Genomic DNA, 26,645 nt, shown 5'->3' on the forward strand with positions numbered 1-26,645 from the left:
GGTCTCATAATCTAATTATTTCACCCCTGAACATTCTTGCATTGCAACATGAGCTTTTTAAGGGCATCTCATATCTAAACCATAACATTAAAATTTTTGAAGGAGAGATCCTTGGAGATTCTTATAGCTCTTATGAGGCAGTAATGCCTCAGATAATGTTGTCATTTGCAGCCTTTTGCTGTTGTGCAACAGAGGGAGCTCCTATTTTATTGCTATAAGTAGCCCTTCAATATGTTTAACTAAAAAATAGCATATAGTACAATTCTGTTTTTACAAAAATAACTTCTAACTACCCATCTCTCCATGCCATCCCTCTTTCTATATGTATACATGCCTAGAATTATGTTCACCCTACATTAATGATTGCTATTAAGTAATGATTGGAAATGATTGATTCTTTATAATAAGGCTGTATTGTTTTTACAAGAATAGAGTGATTTTTCTGATAAAAATCAACAGACTGGAAGCAAATATTATAAGATGTTAACAGTGGTTGGTTTGGAGTCAGAGAATATAAACTCCTGGGTTTTTCTTTTCTTTTCTTTTCTTTTTTTTTTTTTGTACATTTATTTTTAAATTTTAAAAATCAACTTCTTGACATTCATAATTTTAAATGTTTTACTAGCAACCACAACTTAGATCATATGCCCTGTCATACTGTCTACATGTGATAAGGCAACCCAGTATGACTCTGTGTCAACTCTCTGTTAGTAGAAAGTTCACTGTAAGAAGTAGCAACATCACCATTAGCATGTGGATTATACAAGCATGACAACGACCTCACAGTATAACTTTTGGTTGTTCAGCAGCAATCTTATGCTATTTGCAGGGAAATATTTCCAGGATGAAGAATGCTATTATGTTTAATGTAGCCCAGAATAATCCTTCTTTAGTACAGATAAAGTTGTACTGCAAATAACAGTACCACTAAAGAGCTCTTTATAGAAGATTAGATGACCAACATGGGTAATGTTTTGCTGGTCTGGTTGTAAGCAATGTGTCTGGAGATAGTTTTTGTAATAATTACTGCCTCTAAGAAAAGAGACTATCTCTGATGCACATAGCTCAGAGAAGCTAGTTGTAATTGTGCTTTTTGTAGTTTTCTTTCTTGCCATCAAGCAGCAATTATTCTTCAGCTCATCTCTTTCTTCAAAATCAAAATGTTCCATACAAAAACCACCCAAGCTATCTACCCAAATTAAAACTTGGGGAAACATCCAGCAATGGGCGGGCGGGTGCGGGGGGGTGATGTGTTTATAAAACCTTCTTCAAAGTACCTCTTTTCCCTTGCTAATTTACCATAGAAGCTAGGCACAGCTGTCTCAGCTCTAGATCCCAAAGCCTGGGAATCAGATTTCTAGCAATGCATTCAATTTTGCATTCCACTGTAACCAACGTAGAAACGCCTTTAAATGCCTTCTGATGGAAATGTACCTGTAAGAGACCATCTCTTATCTCTGTTTTCTCTAACTCAAATGCTGATGTCATTTTCAGTTTCTCCCTTTCTCTTCCAGTACATCATCTGCGTACCCCACTGCCTCTCCATATGCTGTGCTATCTATAAACATTACTGTTCCCTCATTTCCATAACCCTAGAGTAGGTCCTGTGCCTGGACTAACACAACTGTCTCTCTCAAAGCTTCCTTCCAATCCTCTCTCCTTCACTTCACACAAAGCAATAAGAATTGTGTTCCATCAACAGCTGTTTTCAGTAATAAGAAAGCTAAGTTCTGTAACTAAGCTAAACACCCTTCTGTTCTTCAAGGCCTACAATCATTCCTTGTCTATCAAAATGAAATTTCTAAATAGTTTATTATGTCCTTTATGAATTGCTCTAAGAACTCTAAACTATCTGCCCACATATCTTTACATATTCAATATATTTACATATTCAAGTTTATAGTTTTTGTTCTATTTAGTCAAACAACCAGATATTACCATGCTTAACCCATTTTTTTGCTTGCATTATTTTCTACTATGATATGGACTATTTGTTATCTCTTATATTTATTCTCCCCTTCTTTCTTAATAATAGAATCTTTAGCTTTCATCTGGGTACACTGTTTTGTTACCCAGGGTAGACTACATTTCTTAGCCTCCCTTGCAGCTAGAAGTGACTAAGTGCTAAACAATATGTGAGCCAAAATGTTACACACAACTCTTAATAAGTTTCTTTAAAGGAAAGAAAAATCTCATTTATTCAACATTTCCTCTTTCCTACTGGTAAGAATGCAAATATGACGGCTGGTGCTCAAGCAGCTGTGAACCCTGCAGTGGAATTTAAATGCTAAGTCTGGCAAAGCAACAAGAGAGAGCGCCCAGGAGTCCTTGATGTTGTAAGAAGTCTTATTAATTCTAGGATAATACCCACACTGATTATTTTAGATGAAAGAAAGAAATTCCTATTATGTGTTAGCTGCTAAGATTTTTATGGCCACTCCCACTATCACTTTTGAATATACCTAATTCTGACTGACCTATCTATCTCTCTCTATCTATCCAAGTTTTCATTTACTACTTCTCTTGTCCCACAAGAATACTGCCCCCCCCCCCAATTTATATTCTTACCTTTTCCCATCCCCCATCAAACTTTCAGACTTACTGACAGTGTCTGGAAGACAATAAGTGCTATTTGTTTATTACCATGCATGTTTGTTGTATTAAATAAATTGTAACAAAACATGATTTTTTAAAAAAAAAATGTTAAAAATCACTCAGCTCAGCCTGGTGAATAAGATGTGTCATAAAGCTTGGGAATATCATTTTGGATAAAAAACAAAGCCACAATCTAGGACTATAGAGCAATAAACTACAGCTTCTTATAAGACTCATAAAAATGGCTCAGAAATGAGTAAGCACTATAGCAATTTAGGGACTCACTTCCACAGCTCACAATTACCCATGCCACCAGTGCTCCAGTGTCCCAGCGTTTGTCTCTACTCCACCCTCCCCCTGCTGTGCATGGATCACTCCCATACCACCTCCAGATCTGTTTAAATATTCAGCTCCCCCAGAAGGCTTCCCCTTTCTACCTACCCTAAAATATAACCATCCCTGTTGCTCTGACCCCTGACCCTGTTTTCCCCTTCTTTAGAGGATTTGTTACTATCTGACATATTTTATATCTATTTTGTTTATCTGTGTTTAGTATCTGTCTCTGTCACTAAAGTGACAGTTCCATGATCAAAGGAAGGGTTTTTTTCTGAGATGAAGTCTTGCTATGTTGCCCAGGCTGGGCCCAAACTCCTGGGCTCAAGTGATCCTCCTGCCTCAGCCTTCCTAATAGCTGGGATTACAGATATATGCCCTCCACACCTGGTTTTGAAGGGAACTTTATTTCATTCACTGCTGCAGTTCCAAATTTCTGCTGGATATCTAAATTTCAAATAATAACATTCAACAATTATGTGTTTATAAGAAAAGAGGAAGAAAATGAGACAAGTAATGGAAGAAGAAAGAACAAGAAAGGTGATAAAGAAAAAGCAAAAGGGATAAGAAACTCTGGATGAATCATAATTGGTTACTTTACTCTGCTTTTGGTGTCAGTCTGAATTCAAATCTTCATGAGAAAATTTCAGAATGGATCACTATCTCTTTTGGAGATTTATTTCAAAAGAAATGGGTCCCCTAAAAGAAGTTCCACTACTTTTAAAAGCATTTGAATGGCATTTACTGTTATAATTACAATGGTGTTACAATTATAATGGTGACTTCTTTTAATGCCTTTCTACCTCCCAATCCACAAGCACATCTTGAGTAAATAGGTAAGAACTCTTGATTAAGTCAGAGAAGCATGATTTGAGGGACAGGATTGGTTTGTATTGGTACCACTAGTAACATTTTTAACATTTCCCACATTCCACTGACACTCGGAATGAGCTATTTCTATTGAATACCTACAGCTCTTTTAGGATCTTGCTTAATAGATGTCTTAGTCTGCTTGGGAAGCTAATAACAAAGTACCATAAAATGGGTGGCTTAAAGAAACAGACATTTACTTCTCACAGTTCTCGAGACTAGAAGTATGAGATCAGCGTGACAGCATGGTCAGGTTCCAGGGAGAACCCTCTTCTGGGTTACAGACTGCCAACTTCTTGTTGTGATCTCCAACAGCAAAAAGAGGGTGAGTGGGAGCTCCCTGGGGTTTCTTTCACAAGGGCACTATGCTCATAAGGTTTTACCCTCATGGCCTAATCATCGCCCAGAGCCATCACCTCCAAATACCATTACACTGAGGATTAGATTTCAACATATGAACATGGGGGGCAGGGGACACAAACATTCAGTCCATAACCACAGACTCAATGGTAAACTAGGAGGCAAATCCCTGAAAATATTTGTATAACTATGTTACTCCTACTGTGTCCTCAACTGTGGCACCAAGCTTAGTTCCTTTCAAGGGACATATTTCATTAATGTTCCTCAAATTTTCCATTCCTTATGTACAACCTACCAACAAAGTCTGTACTAGAGAATTTAGGGCAAAATGACATTCCTTTATATTCTATCAATTTGTTAGAAAAGATCATTCTATTTCCTCCTAATATTTATTATGATATTATAAATGACTCCCTTTTTTAAAAAGTTCAGTAGTCCACATTTAAAGTTTAAGGAAAAGGAAAAGATACAAAGTATTACCTTGGAAGAATTTTTGGAGTACTTTTAGAGTTATGAGATGCACTTTAGGAAATGTCAGTTTCTTGATGTATAGGATCAGATGGTGCCATGCACACATGCCAAGACCCAGATCTTAGAGAATGGTACTTCTTTACATTCCAGTTATGAATAAAGTAGATTAAAATTGACTCATGATGCCAAATAGGATAGTCATTAGTTAATGTTATTTAAGCTTGAAAACATTTTATTTGAATATAAGATAAAAATCAATCTGAAGTCATAAAATTTTCTACTGAACAACCTTCTTTGTCTTTGTTCTCTACAATATAATCCCAGAACTTGGGAGACTGAGGCAGAAGGATTGCAAGTTCAAAGCCAGCCTTAGCAACTTAATGAGACCCTGTCTCTAAATAAAATACAAAAAGGGCTGGGGATATGGTTCAGTGGTTAAATGCCCTTGGGTTCAATTTCAGTACCAAAGTAATAATAATAATAATAATAATAATAATAATAATAATTTGGTACAAAAATGAAATATTTCATGATTTTAAACTGAAATACAATATTTCACAATCTTAAACTGTTCTTAGAAGATACCAATTTCATTTTAAGCCAGCATTCATATAGTTTTTTTTGCTTGTTTTGGGGGTGCTGGGAATTGAACCCACAGCCTTCTACATGCAAGGAAAGCACTCTACCAACTGAGCTATATCTCCAGCCCTAGGCCAGCATTCATTATACGCACTTTTACTACGTAGTCTTGCCACCTTAAGAAGCTGGTGCTTCTTCTCTGAAGCGGGAATTTCTGGTGTGGGGGCAGATGCACATGCTGTTGGTGAGTTACCTGTACTAGGTAATCTTTTAGGAAATGTCATGGAGTAGGAGGTACGTCGTCTAGTTCGACATGCCACTTCCCTCTCTTTGTACAGCATCTTTTCATCCATTAGCAATGTTATGACTTGCTTAGACTTTTCCCGGATATGATAACCTGAAAAAAAAAAAAATTCAAATTTGCTTAGAAAAGAAAATACTTGTTAATGACATAATTTTTATTCTGAAGAAAATTAAAGTGGAAATGTGACAAAAGTGGTAAAACCTGTTGCAAATAAAAACTGTCAATATACTACTTTTCATGTATCTTAAGAAGTAAATAAATTATTAATCTATGATGAAACACATCATGCATTGGCATTACCTTTTTCATATTAAATAGAATATTGAATTTTCTTCTTAAAAACCATCCATACTCTGCAATAAACCAAACAATATAGGCATACAAAGGAAAGGCATTAATTAGATCTAGATGTACTGACCTAGATATATGACAACATATGGCTAAAGACTGAAAGTAATATGCATAGTAACAGGTAGGGGAATGACTCATTATGTAGGGACATGAAAGCGAGCCGTAGGTAAATACATAGACTGCAATGGTTTGAATGTGTCCCTTCCAAAATTCCAGTGCTGCCAATGAGATAGTATTAAGGGGTAGCACCTTTGAGAGGTGATTAGGCCATGACGCTCCTCCCTCATGAATGGCATCAAAACCCTATAAAAGAGACGTCAGGCAATTAGTCTCTTGCTTGTCTTCTGCCTTCCCCCACATAAAGACATAGCACCCCTCCCTTCTGGGGGTTGCAGCATCAAAGCACTGTCTCCAAAACAGAAAGCAGCCCTCACCAGAACCCAACACCACTGGTGCCTCAACCTTGGCCTGTCCAGTCCCCATGAATGTGAGAGAATTAATTTCTGTGTTTTATAAATTACTCATTCTGTTGTTGGTTAAAGTAGTATAAACAGACCAGGACAGATGGCTGTGTAGACAGGCAGTCAGGCAGACTGGGTCCTGGCAACACTACTAATATCTTTACCTTAGAGAGGTATGATAGGGATGGAACAAGAAGAAAAAGAAGCGAAACAGGCTTTTCTTTGACATAATATCCTATGAAACAATGTGTTGTTGTTGTTATTAACAGGGTGACAAAGTACAATCAAAGACCTAAATTCTAGCAGTGGTTCTGCCCTTAACTACTGTGTGAATGTAGCCAGTCAGATGGCCTGACTCGCTCTGAGTCTACCAGAAAAGCAATACAAACATACCCATTCAATCTGCTTCACAGATATAAAAGTACAGCATAATCTGTGAATCATTCAAAAATAAGGTATTAGTGTCATTCTTAACCCTCTCCATGAGAAATGATAAAGGAAATCACTCACCTCTCCACATCTCAGGACCAACTCACAGAAACATCTCCTTTCTTCCTATCCTTCTGAAAAGTCTTTAAAATCCACTAATGATCACTTTGGGCTCCATATGTGATGAATGAAAGTATTAACATGTCCAGTTATAATTTACTAGCAGTGGAAGTAGTGAGAAATGATCAAATCCAGGATATATTAGATGATGGAGGCCAAGTGTTCCCTGGCTTCATTAAGGATTGATAAGGACAGTGGCAGAGCCTTTGCTCATGTTGCCATCCTTCCCAAGATTACTTTATCTAATATCATCACTTCTTAGTCATTTCTTCCTTCCAAACTTATTTTTTAACTGCTTCGAACCTATCATTCCAGACACCTTTAATTTCCAATGATTAGTTTATAGTTCCTAAACAAAAAATTCCATCATGTTTTGGGTTACCACCGGTGTCACATGAAAGACAAGAAAGAAGTGAGCATCTCACAAGTGTCTGCTGTGAATTTTAGCCTTTGGGTATGATATGTCAGACACTCTCTCCCCCTTGGAAAATTGACAGTTGCATGAAAAATATATTTCCGCATTCTTCACTTTAGGAGCTCATCTCCTTCCCCTTTTCCACTCCCTCCCCCTAATTCAGCGACCCTGGTGACTTCAGCTCTTAGAGAGCTGTGCTGCTGCTGCTGCTGCTGCTGCTGCTGCTGCTGCTGCTGCTGCTGCTGCTGCCAGGAAGCTCTGCGTGGCTAGAGCCTTGGTTCATCCAGGTCTCCACTCAGACATCCAGCTCCTCACAGCCACTTCTGCCTTCCCTCTCTAAAATGGCCCTACCCAGCCCTCTCTACCACTTCGCCTTGTTTTTTTTCAACCTGGCACTTTTATCAGTCTAATACTGCTTATTTGTTTGTTTACTTATTGTTTCATCATCTAAAATATAAGCTCCACAAGGGCAACGAAGTCTCATTCTAGAAACTGGTATCAGTATCTGAAAGAGTGGATGCCATAGAGCATATGCTCAATAAGTATTTACTAAGTAAGTGAATAAAAAAAGAAACAAATTACCAAAAGGCCCAAATTTTTCCTTGACAGAGTTCAAATGGAACTAAATTGATGAAAGATACTGACAACCAATTTATAATTCAGCTACCTAAGAAAGCTGTTTGACCTAATATAATTTCTTGCAAAACCCCTAACTAGAAACTAGAAATTATGGAACAGTGTAGAATATTCTACTTGGAGTCTGAGGGTTGGTGGGATTCAGAGCAGACCAACAGTTCTAAGGGACAAGCAGGGACATCAGGCAGAAAGGCAGCTACAAGGGTGTAGACTCACCATGGAAGACCAGGGCTCCTTTCTAAGGTAGCAGGCAACAGTATCAGGAAGCTGGGGCCAGAGCAGCTTACCAAAAATAGGGAATAAATCACCTGAGTGAAAACCTCACTAGGTTCCGCCACTACTGTCACTGCTGCTATAACACTCTCAAGATGCTCAATACTGTGCTCAGTCCTGGCTATTCTAAAGCATCAAAGTCGCAAGAGGAAATCTTAGAAGCACCCAGTAAAACGACTTCAGTAGTTAAATAAACATAGTGATAATATGGTTTATCTATTCACTTCTAACCAATATGCTTCTGGAAAGAAAAGATGGAGAACATGGTACTAAAACAAAATAGTATTGGAAACACAATAAATTCGGGAAGCAACTTCTTTGCATTAAAAGAAAAGGGGGAAGGAAATAGAAAACATGTAATCTCTGAAATAAGAAACTATGCAACAGATCAATACCTAAGGATATTACCTAAAACACATCAAGATGAAAAGTTTAGTTGAGGTACAGTTTAAAGTGAAAATAAAGTTGTATACTGTTTTAATTAGGAATCTTTTGGCTCTAAGTGACAGAAATTCAATTTGAACTGGGTAAGGCAAAAGTCATAGAAAAACCAGGGGTTGTGATTAGGCCTCAGGTACAAATAAGGCAGAGACCAGAAAATTACCAGGACTCTCTTTCCCTGTCCCATTTCTGCTCCTCTCTGTATAAAGGCTTCATTTTCTTTTGCAGATTGGCCTTCTCCATTGGGACGTGGATATAATCACCATCAGATCCAGATTCACACCACATGCTCTGCAACCTAAGTCTCCCTCTTCCTTCCTTCCTTCCTTCCTTCCTTCCTTCCAATATGAAGTATCCAGGAGAATGACCCAGACTGGCCCACTTTGAAACAGTCACACTCCCATCACTATGGCAACCCCCTTCAGAACAACACAGTGTAGCAAGGGTCAGGTCAACAGGATAGAATAAAGATCAAGTAGGAATCCAATTTGAGGAGTCCTTCCAAACACCACATAAAAGGCAAGGAGATACAAATTACTAGGTCAACTATGCAAGAGATCAGTCTCTATGGACATTCATTTATGTAGTCACTTAATAATTTTCCTGAACATGTAAATTCAAGAAAGTTTCAGGAAATATTCCAGACACTCAGGGCACAAGGAACAAAAAAAGAGACAAAGTCCCTATATTTGTGGTATTTGTGTTCTAGTTGGCTAAATAGCTTGTAAGCATAAATTAGGTAATTTAAAATAAAAATGCTCTTTAAAATGTAAAGAACAGTAATGTGCTAAACATTCATTTGTGGTGCAATCATGAGAAGTCATACTGAGGAGATAACATGGCTGAGTCTTGAACCACAAGAAAAAGCAGCCATGCAAGGATGAAAGAGCAGAGAGCACAGGCACTAGTCACAGCTCCAAGGTCACTTTTCAGGAACGCCTTCCACCGACAGCCAGCAAGCCCAGCATGCCCTGCACAGGAAGCTGGGCCTCAGATTTGGTGCTCTCAGAGCACCTCACACTTGATTGTCTTATAGTACTTCCAGTCTGTAATTGCCCATCTGATAAATATCTTTCCCTTTTATTAGACTGCAACATTCATTAAGGCCAGAACTATACTTGTTTAAGAGACATTAAAGTATATGACATAAATATTCTGAGGAAATATTTTCCAAATACTGAAGAGGAATCTATATAAGTTTACAACTGAACATTATATAAAGAGATTTGGAAATTTGATAAATATAAAGGTCACAGGCACAAACATGCAGCACTAGGAAAGACACATAAAGCAATGCCTTTAGAAAAAAAATATTAGCCTTCAAACAGTACTTATAAAACATCTTCCACTCTGTAGGCTCTCTCTTCACATTGTTGGTTGTTTCTTTACTGAGAAAAAGCTTTTTAGTTTGAAACTATCCCATTTACTGATTCCCGCTTTTATTTCTTGTTCTTTGGGAGTCTTGTTAAGGAGAGAGCCAATAGAGTAGGAGAAAATGTTTACCACACACACTTCAGATAAAGTACTCATCTCTAGAATTTATAAAGAACTCAAAAAACACTGAGAATACAAATAACCCAATCAATAAATGAGGTAAGGAACTGAGCAGACACTTCACAGAAGATTTACAAGGAATCAACAGATATACGAAAAAATGTTCAACATCTCTAGTGATTAGAGAAATGCAAATCAAAACTGTCCTAAGATTTCATCTCACTCCAATTAGAATGGCTATTATCAAGAATATAAGCAACAGGTGTTGGTAAGGATGTGAGGGAAAAGGCACACTCAGACATTGCTGGTGGAGTTGCAAATTGGTATAGCCACTCTAGAAAGCAGTATGGAGATTACTTTAAAAACTTGGAATGGACCCACCATTTGACCCATCTATCCCACTCCTTCGTCTACACCCAAAGGACTTAAAATCAGCATACTACAGTAGAACAGCCACATCAATGTTTATAGCAGCTCAATTCATAATAGCTAAATTGTGGAACCAACCTAGATGCCCTTCAATTGTTGAATGGATAAAGAAACTGTGGTATATATACACAATGGAATATTATTCAGCCATAAAGAAGAATAAAATTATGGCATTTGCAGGTAAATGGATGGAGTTGGAGACTATCATGCTAAGTGAAATGAGCCAACCCCAAAAAACTAAAGGCTGATGTTTTCTCTGATAAGTGAATGAAGATACATAACAGGGAGAGGGGTAAGGGAAGAATGGAGGAAAGATAGACTGTGTAAAGAAAAATGAGGGGTGGGGAGGGGGCGGAGGGAAGGAAAGATAATGGAATGAAACAAATATCATTACCCTAGGTACACGTATATTACACAAACAGTGTGACTCTACCTCATGTACAACCACAGAAATGAAAAGTTGTATCCCATTTGTGTATGATGAATCAAAAAAATTTTTTTTAAATCTTAATATTCCTGCCTCTATTCCTGACCTACTGTCCTACCAAAATCTACCTTTCTTTCCTTATTCCTTTCTCAGTGAAGTATAGCTCCATTCTAAGTTAAAAATATGAAAATCTATAGCCCCCAATTCAATTACACAAGTCTATCGATTATATCCACTAATTATATTCTAAAGTCATTCTCTTCTCAGTTCAGACCCTGTTGCTTGTCACCTATGGTCTCCTATTTACTTATCTTTAGTCTCCCTCTTTTCTACCCTCCACAGTGTCTCTCCAGGCAGAAGACCTGGGGGTAGGAGGGAGGGGAGAAGGGTCTAAAATATCTGATTAAATTATTTTCAAGTTTAAAAAAAAAAAAAACCTTAAGTCAAATTGGCATGGTAAGTTCATGCCTCAAAGTACAGTTCTACTCTGCTGCAAACACACAGCAATAATAGATGTGATGAATCTCAAAAACAAGATAAAAACCTCCACAGAGCAGAAATACAAGACAAACGAGAAAGCAGCAAGTAGCGCTGAAGCCACAGGGCTGCGGGGCTCTTGATGTGGCAGCCAGAAGTTTAGTTTCTCAGGTGTTTGGGAACCAGAGATGGTTTTATTCGTTGATGTTAGAGAGTTCTGTGCTAAGGAGAACAAGAAGTGGGGTGGGGAAAGGCCCCTAACTGCTTCCTGGGCTAGCTGTTACTAGAAGCAGGACACACACACAGCCTTCAGACCTGGCACTAAACCAAGCCACCTGCTTGCTCAGGCCATGGGCTGTGACACCCTAGTTTTACTGCAGGGCCTGAGCCCGGAGCCAGCTTTATAAAGCCTGCACTGGAGGGTAGAAGGGAACTGGGTAGAGGGAACTGGAAAACCAACATAAGGGAAAAAGTGAGCACAGCTGGTTGCAGGAAGAATCTCCCACTCAAAACAAGCTCGAAACTACAATTCCAAAATGCATTTTTAAGAAACTCTAATGCTAAGAAAGACAGTCAATACAATCAGCAATTTAAACAAATTCACTGCAAATGAATTCTACAGGAACTTCTCTCAAATCAATATTCTGAAAGATTTAAAAATCGTCTAACAGATTTTCTTTTCTTTTATTATTTTCCATATTTTTATTGGTACATTATAATTATACATAATGGTGGGATTCATTGTTACACATTCATAATGTATACACTGTAACAATATAATTTGACCAATATTATTCCCCAGTACTTCTCCTTCCCCCTCTCCACCCTCCCCCTAGCCCTTTCCTCTATGTTAGTGATCTCCAATTTTCATAAGATCCTTCCCCACAGCACACCTTTCTTTTTTCCTCTCTAGCTTTCACATATGAGAGAAGGCATACAACCCTTCACTTTCTGAGCTTGGCTTATTTCCCTTAACAATGTTACCAAGTTCCATCCATTTTCCTGCAAATGACATAATTTCATTCTTCCTTATGGCTAAATAAAACTCCATTGTGTATATATAGCACATTTTCTTTATCCATTTATCTGTTGATGAGCAGCTGGGCTGGTTCCATAACTTGACTATTGTGAATTGCACTTGATGTGGCTGTATTCCTATAGAAGTCTTATCAAAAAACTAAGAAGGGAACCACCATATGATTCAGTTATCCCATTCCTTGCTATCTAAGATCAGCATAGTATATGGATATAGCCTATGTCTTTTAATTGGCGAGTTGAGGCCATTCACATCCAGTGCTATTACAGAGAGATGTTTATTAATTCCTGTCATTTTTTATTTATTTGTGATGTTTAATTTGTTCCTGTTTCTCATTTGCCTACCTACTCTTCAAATGAGATTTGTCCATTTGTGAGCTCTGGAGTTTGTTCTTTTAATTTCTCCTCTGTGTCATTTTCTTAGTGTTTTCTACCTGCTTAGTAGTCATGAATTCTTTCAGTTTTTGCTTATTTTGGAAGGTTTTTTTTTTTTTTTTCCTTCTTTTTCTTTGATTCTGAAGGATAGTTTTGCTGGATATAGTAATTTTGGCTGACAGTTATTTTCTTTCAGAGCTTGAAATCCATCATTCTAAGCTCTCCTGAATTTTAGAGTTTGTTCTTAAGAAATCAGAAGTTATTCTAATTGGATTGCCTCTAAATGTGACTTGATGTTTTCCTTTTGAGACTTTTAAACTTCTATCCTTGCTCTGTATGTTAGGCATTTTAATTATAATGTGTTGTGGAGAGGTACTTTTTTGATCTTATCTATTTGTTGGGGTTCTGAATGATTCCTGTATCTGGATGTCCATCTCATTCTAAAAGGTTTAAAAATGTTTCTGTTATTATTTCCCCGAAGAGGTTATCCACGCCATTAGTCTGTATCTCACCACCCTCTATGATTCCAGCGATTCTTAAATTTGGTTTCTTAATGTTGTTCCAGAGTTCTTGTATATTCTGGTCATGGTTACTTGTTTTAATACTATCTCAACATTCAAGGTCAGCCACTTGTCTTCCAGCTCTGGAATTCTGTCTTCAGCCTAGTCTACTATTAGAGAGATTTTCAACTCAATATTTTACTTGATTTGTTGTGGTCTTTCACTTCCAAGATTTTTTTTATTGTTTAATATCTTTATTCCTTAGTGAATTTCTCATTCACATCCTATTCTGACTTCCTTAATTCTTTCAGTTGTGTTTCTCTGTCCTTTTGGAATTCATTAAAACATGTTTATAATCATTATTTTGATTCCTTATCTGATATTCCATCTACTTCCATATCTGTGGAATCAGTTTCTGGTGAGTAATGAAGCTTAGGAGGCATCATGTTACCTTGTTTCTTCATAATTCTCGTATTCCTGTGTTGGCTTTATGCATCCATTGGAATGAATTTCTCTTCTACTCCCTTACATTGGGTTTTTTAGGGCACAGCCTTTTCTTGCCAAAGTGTTCTAGGATATCAGGTTGTTGTGAATGTTTCAATATACTTCCAAATGGGTTGTATAGAATAGTTTCTCTGCTGGTTCCTTGGAGATTAGTGTATTTTGATACAGTGCATGTTGTGTCAAAGCTTATAGAGTCAGTTGTCCTCTAGGTCTCAAAAGAGTAGGGTCCTTCTTGTAGAGCTGGCAATTATGCTACATTCAGCTGGGTATGTGGGGTACACAATCTGTGATTGCTCTTCTTCACTAACAACTGTATATTCTAGTAGGTATGGGAGTGATCTACATTGAGACGTGTAGGTGTGGTGTCCACAACCTTTATGTTAATTTGTTTTTGTTGAGCAGAATCTGAGACCCCCCACCTCAGCCATTCCTATTTGGGGCCTGGTTATTAGCATGAAGGTATTCATCTGTTCTTTGTATTAAACTATCATTGAAGTTTGAGAATAGTTGTTTGTTTGTGGAGTAAGGTGCACTACCTCTTGGCTGGGTTTGGCTCAGCTGCAGTCTCTACCTTGTGAACCTGTAGTGTCCAACAAGATTCCCAGCACCACATTTGCCTGCAGATCATTGTACTCAATCTCAGCAGGACCTCAGTTCTCCAGTTATCACAGTCTCCCTGCTTCAGCTTTGGTTCTAGCTCTGGGCGGATTATATATATTAACTGTACTAATATAAAGATCCTGGATGTGAAACTATCAAGCCATTTTCTGGCTTTCTGGTTGTCCATCCTTCTCCCTATAGATCTTCCAGCACCTGTGCAGCAGAGCATCCTGGGCCTCCTGAGTATAGGAATGGGAGCCTAGAGATCACAAAGATTGTTAAATAAATTTATCAAGAGAAATTAATATAGGACTTATATCCACAATAAGGAATATGAAATTAATGAAATAAAAATGATTGAAGAAATGAAATAGAATAGATAATATGAAAGGAACCAATTAAAAATCCTAGATATAAAAACTATAATCATTGAAATTTTAAAAATCCAAAAAGCAAAAAGTACCTTCAACATTTAAGATAAACTCAGGTTCAAACAGGTAAAGAGTAAATAGTAACTACAGGACAATGCAAAATTCTTCCAAAATACAACAGAGAGGCAACAAGATTAAAAAGATTAATTAACAGCTAAAAAGAAAGACTGCAAGGCTTCAATATTAATCTCAAAGTTTTTAAAGAAGAAAATTAACAATAACAAAAAAGCAATATTCAGAGAGACAAGAGAATACTGAGAATCTTACAGCAACAACATGAATCTTCACATCAAAAATGATCTCCAAAATAAATAAAAATAAATTTATACCTAGAAACATTAGAGGAAAAACAGAAGAATATTTAGGATAAAGAGAAAATTTTTAAAGCTACCAATCCTTTGGCCTATAACAGCACACTTGCCATTTAGTCAGCCCGTTAGTTATTCAATCAGCAAACACTTGTTCAACACTTCCAACAAACCAAGTAAAAAAAACTAGAGACACAAATAGAGTCTTAACCCTCCACTCAGTCCAGTTAAGGAGACAGCATGTCAATCAATGATCATAATAGCACTGTGATAAGTACCACAATGGAATGTGGACAAGATGCTAGGGATGGCAGAGGAGCCTGCTTACCTCTTAAGACAGCAGAGCAGACCTTCCTAGTGCATACTTGCACTGAGCTTTATTTCAACATTAATATATATTCCAGGAAATCAAACTAATAAAAGAATCAAGGACTAATGGTATTAGCTAACCCTGCCTTGCTAGGTTCCTGATTCTCAGACATATCTCTAATCCTCACAACCTCCCTCATGGTTAATTATTAAGTCCATTTATGAAAGAGAACAGTAAGTTTATGGGATGAAGTAACATTCCCAAAGTCATAAAGTCAAGTTAGAAAGCAGAGATTGACTCTGTAAAACTGACAAAATGTAGACCTTAATTTCTTTGATAGGCCTTAGTACATAATTATAAGCTATTTTATTTGACAAGAACCTTAAGAGACTAACTCTGTTGACACAGCACTGAAAATGCTAAACTGGTCACTCTCCCTTTTTTATTTACTGTATTCTGTCATCTGTGTAAATACAATAAATGAAAGATATCATGGGGAACCTAGCCACTTGGGTGAAGGTCACATTTAAGTTTAAATAAATCCATGCTTTGCTTTTTGCTATCATGATTACCAGTTCAAACATTTTTGTTTAAAAGGAACACAAAATTACCTAAAATATTCAGTTATTTAAGTAAAAAATTTTGTTTAAATACACAATAATATAACCACAGGTTTAAGAGGACCCAAAACTGTAACATATGTTTGTTAAAGGAAACTATCTGTTCAACAAATATATTTGTTACAGGAAATTACATTTGCTCATTTAAGCTATAATTGAACTCAGAGGTCTTGTATCAATCAATCCAACACCAATGAGCTACATTAATTACATTTATTAAGCTACCACCACATATCAGGTAGATTTTCTGATGAGAAAAGTTTGACTAGCAGTAGAAAAACAATTAAATCTGATCCACTTTGAAGTGAGATTCTTTTCTTCAGTGCTTCACTGCTGCATCACAATGACTAGGAACTGTCAGTGTTCTCCAAATCCCATCCCTCATGTAAAAGCAACGAAACTCTCAAACATTAATTATTTTACTTTAGCCTTGACATGGCTAATCAATATCTGAGGTAACTTAGTTTTGCATTTTAAAATATTTTCTCTTTCTTGACCTTTTTTCTAGATATCTAGGTGGTGTTGTATTTATTACAGTTGCCTCAAAAAATAAAATCTCAGTCATTCCTATTCCTCCTTCCCACCCATGGTTCCCTCTTTTTCTGTGGTGCTGAAGATTGAACCCAGGGCCTTGTGCTTGACAGGCAAGCACTCTACCAACTGAGCTACGTTCCCAGCCCCATAGTTCCCTCTTTATCTAAACATTTTCAGGAACCAAATACCTGGTGATTTCTTTTCTCCTAAGAGAAAATGAATTTGGTCTCCCAATGATATTTTAATAATTTATAACCTAATATGAATATAAATAAACATCATACCTTTCATAGTATTTGCCTTTTACATTTTAATTTATAGCTCTTAACAGTGGCTTTAAAGGTTTAGGTTCTTAGTCCAAGATATTCACTTAAGTGAATAAATAGAAACATGATTGATATGGGCCAATTCCTGAGTTTTGGAGGCCACAACAGAGAAGCATAAATAAAGTTATAAATAAACCAGTCATGAATAGAAATAGGAAGTACCTAATTTTTAAATTAGGTGACTGGCAATGACTGCAAAGCTAAAATGGCAGTAATGTCGCCAATGCATACTACTTCTAGTAAAACAGCTTAACATAACTTTTATAATATCATTGAAAATTTGTCTTTTTAAAATATGTCCCATTTTTTAAAGTATACCTTTAGTAATATATGTGCATGTATATGTACATATATATATAAAATGACCTATTTAAGTGAAATTAACTATAATTTCATAACTTATCTAATTAAGAATAAAACAGCACATAAGCCTATAATGCACACATTTCCTAGAATCTGAATTAGTTTTAATACCATATTTGTGTAAAAATATAATTGAGGGTATGAAAAAGCTTTCACATTTCACTGAGTATTTTTCAGACAATTTTAGTTAAGTCCATTCTAGTAGTTCAGTGAAACTTTGTTAGGATATTTTTAAGACTCAATTACAAGAAGTTGCTTATACTAATAGAATACAACTAAATAGTATCGGCATATATTTCTAATTGTGCTCAGTCATTAAGGAATTGCGCAACCTTACCTAAATAACTTAAATCTCCCTGAGGTCTGCCTCCTCACAAATAGGGGGCAGACACCCTTAGACGAAGGGGAATGTTCCAACACTCCAGGTGTATGCCTGAAACCACGGACAGTACCAACTTCTATAGATGCTACATTTAATCCTATATGTTCCTGATTAAATTTATAAATTAGCACAATAAAACATTAACAGCAGTAACTAATAAGAAATGAAATTAATAAATGAGGCACAGTAAAACATTAACAGCACTAATAACAAAAACAGAAAAAGCATAACAATATACTGCAATAAAAGTTATTTAAAATTTTATGAATTGTTTATTTCTGAAATTTTCTACTTAATATTTTCAAAGTTGACCACAGGTAACTAAAATTATGGAAAGTGAAACCACAGATAAAGGAAGATATTATACCCTTCTTTTTCCTAAGAGTGTTTTAAGGACCAAATGAGATCATGTAAATGAAAATACTCCATTATTAAAATCTAATCATGCTCTAACAACTTGATACCATATTACAATATTCACAAAAGCTTAATTCTAGATAAATCAAAAAGCAAACAATGTCTAGAATAAAACAGGAGAATATCTTCCTTTGGGTAGGCACAAAAGGCATTAACAATAAAAAGAAATAAATTAGTCTGCATCAAAACTGCAAACTTTTTTTAACCCTTTGTCCCCCTACAAACCGACCTTGCAAGTCTGTTGTAATTAAGGGAGTGCAGTTAATCTCATACCCTTGACTGAAATGAGATCTCCTCTTCTGGGGCAAGTCATCCTCTTCAACCAAGCAGCCAACATTAGGAGGAACACACAGGAAAAAATGAGGGAGGAAGAGGGACACCCTCCTTTTCAAGCAGATGAGTTGAATCAATCCTGGCAGTCAATGGGGGGTAACAATAGATTGCAGCCAGATCACCCCGCACATCCAAAATTACAAACATCGCTCTTAAAAAAGAACACATTAGATGACTAAAAAGACAATCTGCAGATTGGAGAAAATATCTCTAACCCATCTATCTGATAGAGAATTCATCTGCAGAATGAATAAAGAATTCCCACAAATAAGCAATAAAGTGGCAAGGAATAAAAATAAAAATAGGTAAAATACTGACAGGCCATATAGCCAAAAAACCCATGAAAAAGTGCTCAACAATGTTTCAGGGAAATGCAAATTAGACCAAATGGAAATATTATATCTCCATTCAAAGTGGCTAAATTAAAAAGAATAGCATTAGCAAGTGTTGGCAAAGATGTGAACAAGAAATTCTCATACCCTGATGGCAGGAGTGTAAAATGGTAACACCATTTAAGAAATACTTTGGATGACTCTCAAAAGCCGTATTTGAGAGAAAGAAGCCAGAAACAAAAGAATACATACTATGTGCTTCCATTTATATGAATTTCAAACAAATGTAACAAATCTATATGGTTAAGGAAATCAGAAAAGTAGGTGCCTCTGTAAAGGAAGGAAAATTGACTCGAGAGGATAATAAAGGAACTTTATGGCATGATTGGAAATATTCTTTATCTTGATATGGGTGACAGTTATATGGGTGATTAAAATTAATCAAATGGTACACTTAAGAGCTGTGTATTTTATAATATGTAAATTACATATCAATAGGTACTATTAACATTAAAATTTTTAAAAACAGCAGAGATGATAAGGGAACCATAAATCAGGAAGACATAACGATAGTAAATGTTTATGTCCCAAACAATAGTGCATCCCTGTGCATCAAACAAATCCTTCTCAATTTCAGGAATCACACAGACCACAACACAGTAATTCTGGTGATTTTAACGCACCACTGTCATCAATAGATACATCTTCCAAATAAAATCCAACCAAAGAAACCACAGAACTCAATAACACAATCAATAACCTAGACTTAATAGACATATATAGAATATTCCATCCATCAACAAGCAGATTCACTTTCTTCTCAGCAGCACATGAACCTTCTCGAAAAATAGACCATATGTTATGCCACAAAGCAGGCCCTTAGAAAATGCAAAAAAAATAGAGATACTGCCTTGTGTTCTATCAGATCATAATGGACTGAGAATAGAAATCAATGACAAAATAAAAAACAGAAATAACTCCAACACCTGGAGACTAAATAACATGCTATTGAATGAAACATGGATAACAAAAAACATCAGGGAGGAGATAAAAAAATTCTTAGAGGTCAATGAGAACAACGATACAACATATCAAAATCTATGGGACACTATGAAAGCGGTACTAAGAGGAAAATTCATTACATGGAGCGCATTCCAGAAAAGAATGAAAAGTCAACAACTAAATGACCTAACATTACAGCTCAAAGCCCTAAAAAAGAAGAACAGAATATCAGCAAAAGTAGTAGAAGACAGGAAATAATTAAAATCAGAGCTGAAATCAATGAAATTGAAACAAAAGAAATAATTCAAAAAATTGACAAAACAAAAAGTTAGTTCTTTGAGAAAGTCAACAAAATAGACAAACCCTTAGCCACACTAACAAAAAGAAGGAGAGAGAAGACTCAAATTACTAAAATTCGTGGTGAAAAAGGAAATATCACAACAGACACCACTGAGATACAGAACAAAATGAGAAGCTACTTTGAAAATCTGTATTCCAACAAAATAGAAAGTACCGAAGACATTGACAAATTTCTAGAGACATATGCTCCTCCCAAACTGAACCCGGAGGACATACACAATTTAAACAGATCAATATCAAGGAATGAAATAGAAGAAGCCATTAAAAATCTACCATCCAAGAAAAGTCCAGGACCAGACGGATTCTCAGCCGAGTTCTACAAGACCTTCAAAGAAGAACTCATTCCAATACTTCTCAAAGTATTCCAGGAAATAGAAAAGGAGGGTACCCTACCGAACTCATTCAATGAAGCTAATATCACCCTCATACCCAAACCAGACAAAGACACATCAAGGAAAGAAAATTTTAGACCAATATTCTTGATGAATATAGATGCAAAGATCCTTAACAAAATATTGGCAAACCGTATCCAAAAACATATTAAGAAAATTGTGTACCACGATCAAGTGGGGTTCATCCCTGGAATGCAAGGATGGTTTAACATCCGTAAATCAATAAATGTAAACCATCATGTCAATAGACTTAAAGATAAGAATCATATGGTTATATCAATTGATGCAGAAAAAGCGTTCGACAAAATACAACACCCCTTCATGCTCAATACACTAGAAAAAATAGGGATAGTAGGAACATACCTGAACATTGTAAAGGCTATTTATGCTAAGCCCATGGCCAACATCATTCTTAATGGAGAAAAACTGAAACCATTCCCTTTAAAAACGGGAACAAGACACGGATGTCCTCTTTCACCACTTCTATTCAACATTGTCCTCAAAAATCTAGCCAGAGCAATTAGGCAGACCAAAGAAATTAAAGGGATATGAATAGGAAAAGAGGAACTTAAGCTGTCACTATTTGCTGATGACATGATTCTATATTTAGAGGATCCAAAAACCTCCTCCAGAAAACTTCTAGACCTCATCAATGAATTCAGCAAAATAGCAGGCTATAAAATCAACACGCATAAATCTAAAGCATTTTTATATGCAAGCGACAGAACAGCTGAAAGGGAAATGAGGAAAACAACTCCATTTGCAATAGCCTAAAAAAAAAAAAAATACTTGGGAATCAATCTAACCAAAGAGGTAAAAGATCTCTACAATGAAAATGACAAAACACTGAAGAAAGAAATTGAGGAAGACCTTAGAAGATGGAAAGATCTCCCATGTTCTTGGATAGGCAGAATTAATATTGTCAAAATGGCCATACTACCAAAAGTGCTACACAGATTCAATGCAATTCCAATCAAAATCCCAATGATGTACCTTACAGAAATAGAGCAAGCAATCATGAAATTCATCTGGAAGAATAAGAAACCCAGAATAACTAAAGCAGTCCTTAGCAGGAAGAATGAAACAGGGGGTATTGCAATACCAGAACTTCAACTATACTACAAAGCAATAGTAACAAAAACGGCATGGTATTGGCACCAAAATAGACAGGTAGATCAATGGTACAGAATAGAGGACACGGACACAAACCCAAATAAATACAATTTTCTCATACTAGACAAAGGTGCCAAAAATATGCAATGGAGAAAAGATAGCCTCTTCAACAAATGGTGCTGGGAAAACTGGAAATCCACATGCAACGGAATGAAACTAAACCCCTATCTCTCACCCTGCACAAAACTCAACTCACAATGGATCAAGGACCTTGAAATCAGACCAGAGACCCTGAATCTTATAGAAGAAAGAGTAGGTCCAAATCTTCAACTTGTTGGCTTAGGATCAGACTTCCTTAACAGGACTCCCATAGCACAAGAAATAAAAGCAAGAATCAACAACTGGGATAGATTCAAACTAAATAGCTTTCTCTCAGCAAAGGGAAGTATCAGCAATGTGAAGAGAGAGCCTACAGAGTGGGAGAAAATCTTTGCCACTCATACTTCAGATACAGCACTAATTTCCAGAATATATAAAGAACTCAAAAAACTCTACACCATGAATACAAATAACCCAGTCAACAAATGGGCTCAGGATATGAACAGACGCTTCACAGAAGAAGATCTACAAGCAATCAACAAACACATGAAAAAATGTTCACCATCTTTAGTAATAAGAGAAATGCAAATCAAAACTACACTAAGATTCCATCTCACCCCAATTAGAATGGCGATTATCAAGAATACAAGCAACAATAGGTGTTGGAGAGGATGTGGGGGAAAAGGTACACTCATACATTGCTGGTGGGACTGCAAATTAGTGCAGCCACTCTGGAAAGCAGTGTGGAGATTCCTTAGAAAACTTGGAATGGACTCATCATTTGACCCAGCTATCCCACTCCTCGGCCTATACCCAAAGGACTTAAAATCAGCATACTACAGAGATACAGTAACATCAATGTTCATAAATGCTCAATTCACAATAACCAGACTGTGGAACCAACCTAGATGTCCTTCAACTGATGAATGGATAAAGAAACTGTGGTGTATATATACAATGGAATATTACTCAGCTATAAAGACTAATAAAATTGTGGTATTTGCAGGCAAATGGATGAAACTGGAGAATATCATACTGAGTGAGATAAGCCAATCTCAAAAATCCAAAAGACGAATGATCTCACTGATAAGCGGATGATGACACATAATGGGGGGTCAGAAGGGGGCAAGAATGGAGGAAGGAGGGACTGTATAGAGGGAAAAGAGAGGTGGGAGGGGTGGGGGGAAGGAAAAAATAATGGAATGAATCAAACATCATTACCCTATGTAAATGTATGATTACGCAAATGGTATGCTGTTACTCCATGTACAAACAGAAACAACATGTATCCCATTTGTTTACAATAAAAATAAATTTAAAAAAAGAGAAAAGAAAAAAAATAGCAGAGATGGAAATTTTATTAGTCAATTATAAATTTATATGTTTATCTTTCCAAAAAACTCAATTGCTATAAATTTGCTAAAGGTATAAAAATATCAAGGAATTAATCATTCATTAATCAAATAGTTATTGAGTGGTCTACATTCAGGCAATGAACCAACTGCTAGGGACACTGTTCTTGCCCCTGAGAAATTCAGTTTTGCGAAGTGTGTTAGGTTAGCTTTTTGTCACTGTGACCAAAAGGCCTAACAAAAACAATGTGCTGAAATAAGTTTATTTTGGCTCACAGTTTCAGAGGTTCAGTCCATGGTCAGCCAACTACATAGCTTTGGGCCAAAGGTGAGGGAGAATGTCATGACAAGAAGGGAGTGGCAGAGGAAAGCTGCTCAGTTAATGACATCCAGGAAGCAGAGAAAGCTTCAGTGTAAGGAGCCAGGATAATATAATCCCCAAGGGCATGCACACAGTGACCTACTTCCTCAATGACATCCTACCTGCTTACAGTTACCATCCATTAATCCATCAAATTATTAATCCATCAAATAGATCAATCCACTGATTAGATCACAGCTCTCATACTCTTATCATTCCTCCTCTGAACATTCCTGCATCATTTCACACATTAGCTTTTGGGGAACACCTCATGTCTAGACCATAACACAAAGGAATATAAACATGTTCATAAATGAGCCATAACGAAGGTTCATGCAGACACTGTCACCACACCAGGGGGAATGTCATACTACCAACTAATGTCAGTAAGATTCAGGAATATTAACTGGGCCAGAACCTTCTGGGGTAATATAGGGTGAGCTGAAAATGCAGGGCACTACCTAAGATAAAAGAAACGGGTCCAGCTTTGCTGGCTGTGTCTAGATATTAAAAGACAAAAATGGTCCCACTGGGCCAAGAAATGAGATCCAACTATATGGTGTTTATAAGAAACCCATTTTAATATAAAGATACAATGAGATTAAAAGTAAATGAGTAGAAAAGGTGATACCAGGCAAACACTAATCAAATAAAGTAGGAGTAGTTACATTAATTTTAGACACAATAGACATCAGACCAAGAAAAGTTATCAGGAACGAAGAGGAGCATTAAATAATAATAAAGTGGGCAATTCTCCAGGAAGACATAGCAATCCTTAATGTGTATTCGCCTAACAAGAATACATCAAAATCTACAAGGCAAAAACTGATGAAACTGAAAAGAAAAATAGAGGTATACACTATTATAATTGGAGACTTCAATACCCCTCTATCAGAAATGTACAAATCAAACAGGCAGAAATCAGTGAAGACATAGTTGAACTCACCATCAGCAATCAACTGGATATATAGGCAGTTACAGACTACTTCGTCCAATAGCAGATTACACATCCTTCTCATACTTAAGTGGAACATTCACCCTGATAGACCACATTATGAGTCATAAAAAATGCCTTAACAAAGAACAGAAAAGCATACAATGTCTGCTTTCAGACCACAACAGAATGAAACCAGAAATCAATAAGAGAAAGATAGCTGGAAAAATCCCAAAACATTTGGAGATTAAGCATCACATTTCTAAATGAGATACAGGTTTAAAAAAAATCTCAAGACAAATTTTATAACACTTCGAACTAAAATAAAAATAAAGACACGACTATCAAACCTTGTGGAAAGCAGCAAAGCAGGGCTGAGAAGGAAATTAACAGCACTGAATGCACATGTAAGAAAAAATATAAAATCAATCACCTAAGCTTCCACCTTAGGAAACTAGAAAAGGGCTAATTGAAACCAAAACAAGCAGAAGAAAAGAAATAACAAATTATGTCAAAATAAACCTTACTATTCTGTATAATCATACTGCACTAATAAAAGCATTTAAGAAAAACAAGTTAAAAATTAGAGCAGAAATCAGTGACATTGAAAACAGGAAACCCAAAGAGAAAAATCAATGAAACCAAAAGTTGGTTCTTTTGAAAAAACAATAAGAACAGTAAGTCAGGCTAAGAAAGAAAGGAGACACAAATTTCTAATGTAAGAAATGAAAGGGGAGACAACAATAAAGAGCATTAAAGGACAAATTTAATGCCCAATAAAGGAATAAGATGAACAACACTGTGCTCGTAAATTTGATAACCTAGATGAAATGGACCAATTTGAAAAATACTATCAGTTAAAACTCACACAAGAAGAAATAAAATTATATGAATAGGTCTATACTTCTTAAAGAATATGAATCAATAATTAATCACCTCCCAAAACAGAAAGCACCTAGTTCATATGGGTTTACTGGTGAATGCTACCAAACATTTAAGGACAAAATTTAGAATTCTCTTCAATCTTTCAGAAGACAGAAATGGAATATTTCCCAATTCATTCTTGTGAGACCAACATCAAGCTAATATAAAAACATTGAAAGAAAACTACACACCAATATCTCTCATGAACAAATTTCTAAAATCCTCAACAAAATATTAGCAAATCAAACCCAAAATGTATACAAAAGAATTATATACCATCACCAAGTAGGATTTACCCTGGATATACAAGGCTAGTTCAAAATACAAAAGTCAATTCATATAATCCATCACATCAACAAAAGAAGGAAAGTCATGTAACAATATCAAGATACAGAGGACATATAGAAAATTAAGAAGAACTAAAAAATTCCTGGAGCAAAAAAATAACTATAGCAGGGTTGTAGGACACAGATTAAAACGAAAAAAAAAAAAAAAAAAAAAAAAAGCCAATCCCTTTCCTATATGCCAGCAATGAATATCTGGAATTTGAAATTAAAAACACAATAACAGTAACATTAACATTCAAAAAATGAATTACTTAGGAATAAAGCTAGCAATATATGTATAGTTTATCTGAAAAAAAACTACAAAACTCTTGATGAATAAAATGAAAGAACTAAAAGCTGGATGTCAGCAAGATGGTAGAACAGGACTTTTCAGTGCTGTTCCCTCACAGAAACAAGTCAGACAATTATCCACACATGCGAAAAACACCTTCACAAGAGCCAAGGAGACAGGTCCAACACTGAGGATCCAGGTTCCAGACTTGCCCATCTTCTGACCCAGGCACCAGGCCAACCTACCCGAAAACTCCAGCAGCTTGCCCTTGGACCGCACCAGACAGCCCACCAGAACAAAGCCATTCTGCAGACTGGAGTAAGTCCCTATTTCTTCAAAAGAGCAGTCATCAACACAGTTGCAACATAAAACATGAAGAAAAAAAAGGAATAAATCACCACCAATAGAATCAAAGAAAACTAAACGAAGAAATTCTATGTTCTATGTTCATGGATAAGAAGACTCAGCATAGTCAAAATGTCTTTCAATTTGCTTTATAAATTCAATCCATTTCCAGTCAAAATCCCAGCAATTGTTTTGTGGATATCGACAAACTGATTCTAAAGCTTATATGGAAAGGCAAAGAGCACAGAATAACCAATATAATAACTGAAGGAGAAGAACAAAGTTAGAAGGTTGACACTACTTAAGACAT

General features: G+C 36.2%; 1 protein-coding gene across 1 annotated transcript in view; it reads right to left on the minus strand.

The window, feature by feature from the left end:
- The window catches only part of ENTHD1 (ENTH domain containing 1), a gene marked incomplete at its 5' end in the record, with an annotated part of 124,427 nt that overhangs the window by 92,614 nt on the left and 5,168 nt on the right, over positions 1-26,645 (minus strand). The window contains one exon of the mRNA XM_079140804.1: positions 5,363-5,605. Within this exon, the coding sequence (XP_078996930.1) occupies positions 5,363-5,605 (243 nt within the window). The remainder of the gene's footprint in view (positions 1-5,362; positions 5,606-26,645) is intronic.

This window comes from Sciurus vulgaris (assembly GCF_902686455.1).
Source record: "Sciurus vulgaris genome assembly, chromosome: 5".
In the NCBI taxonomy this organism is placed as follows: Eukaryota; Metazoa; Chordata; class Mammalia; order Rodentia; family Sciuridae; genus Sciurus; species Sciurus vulgaris.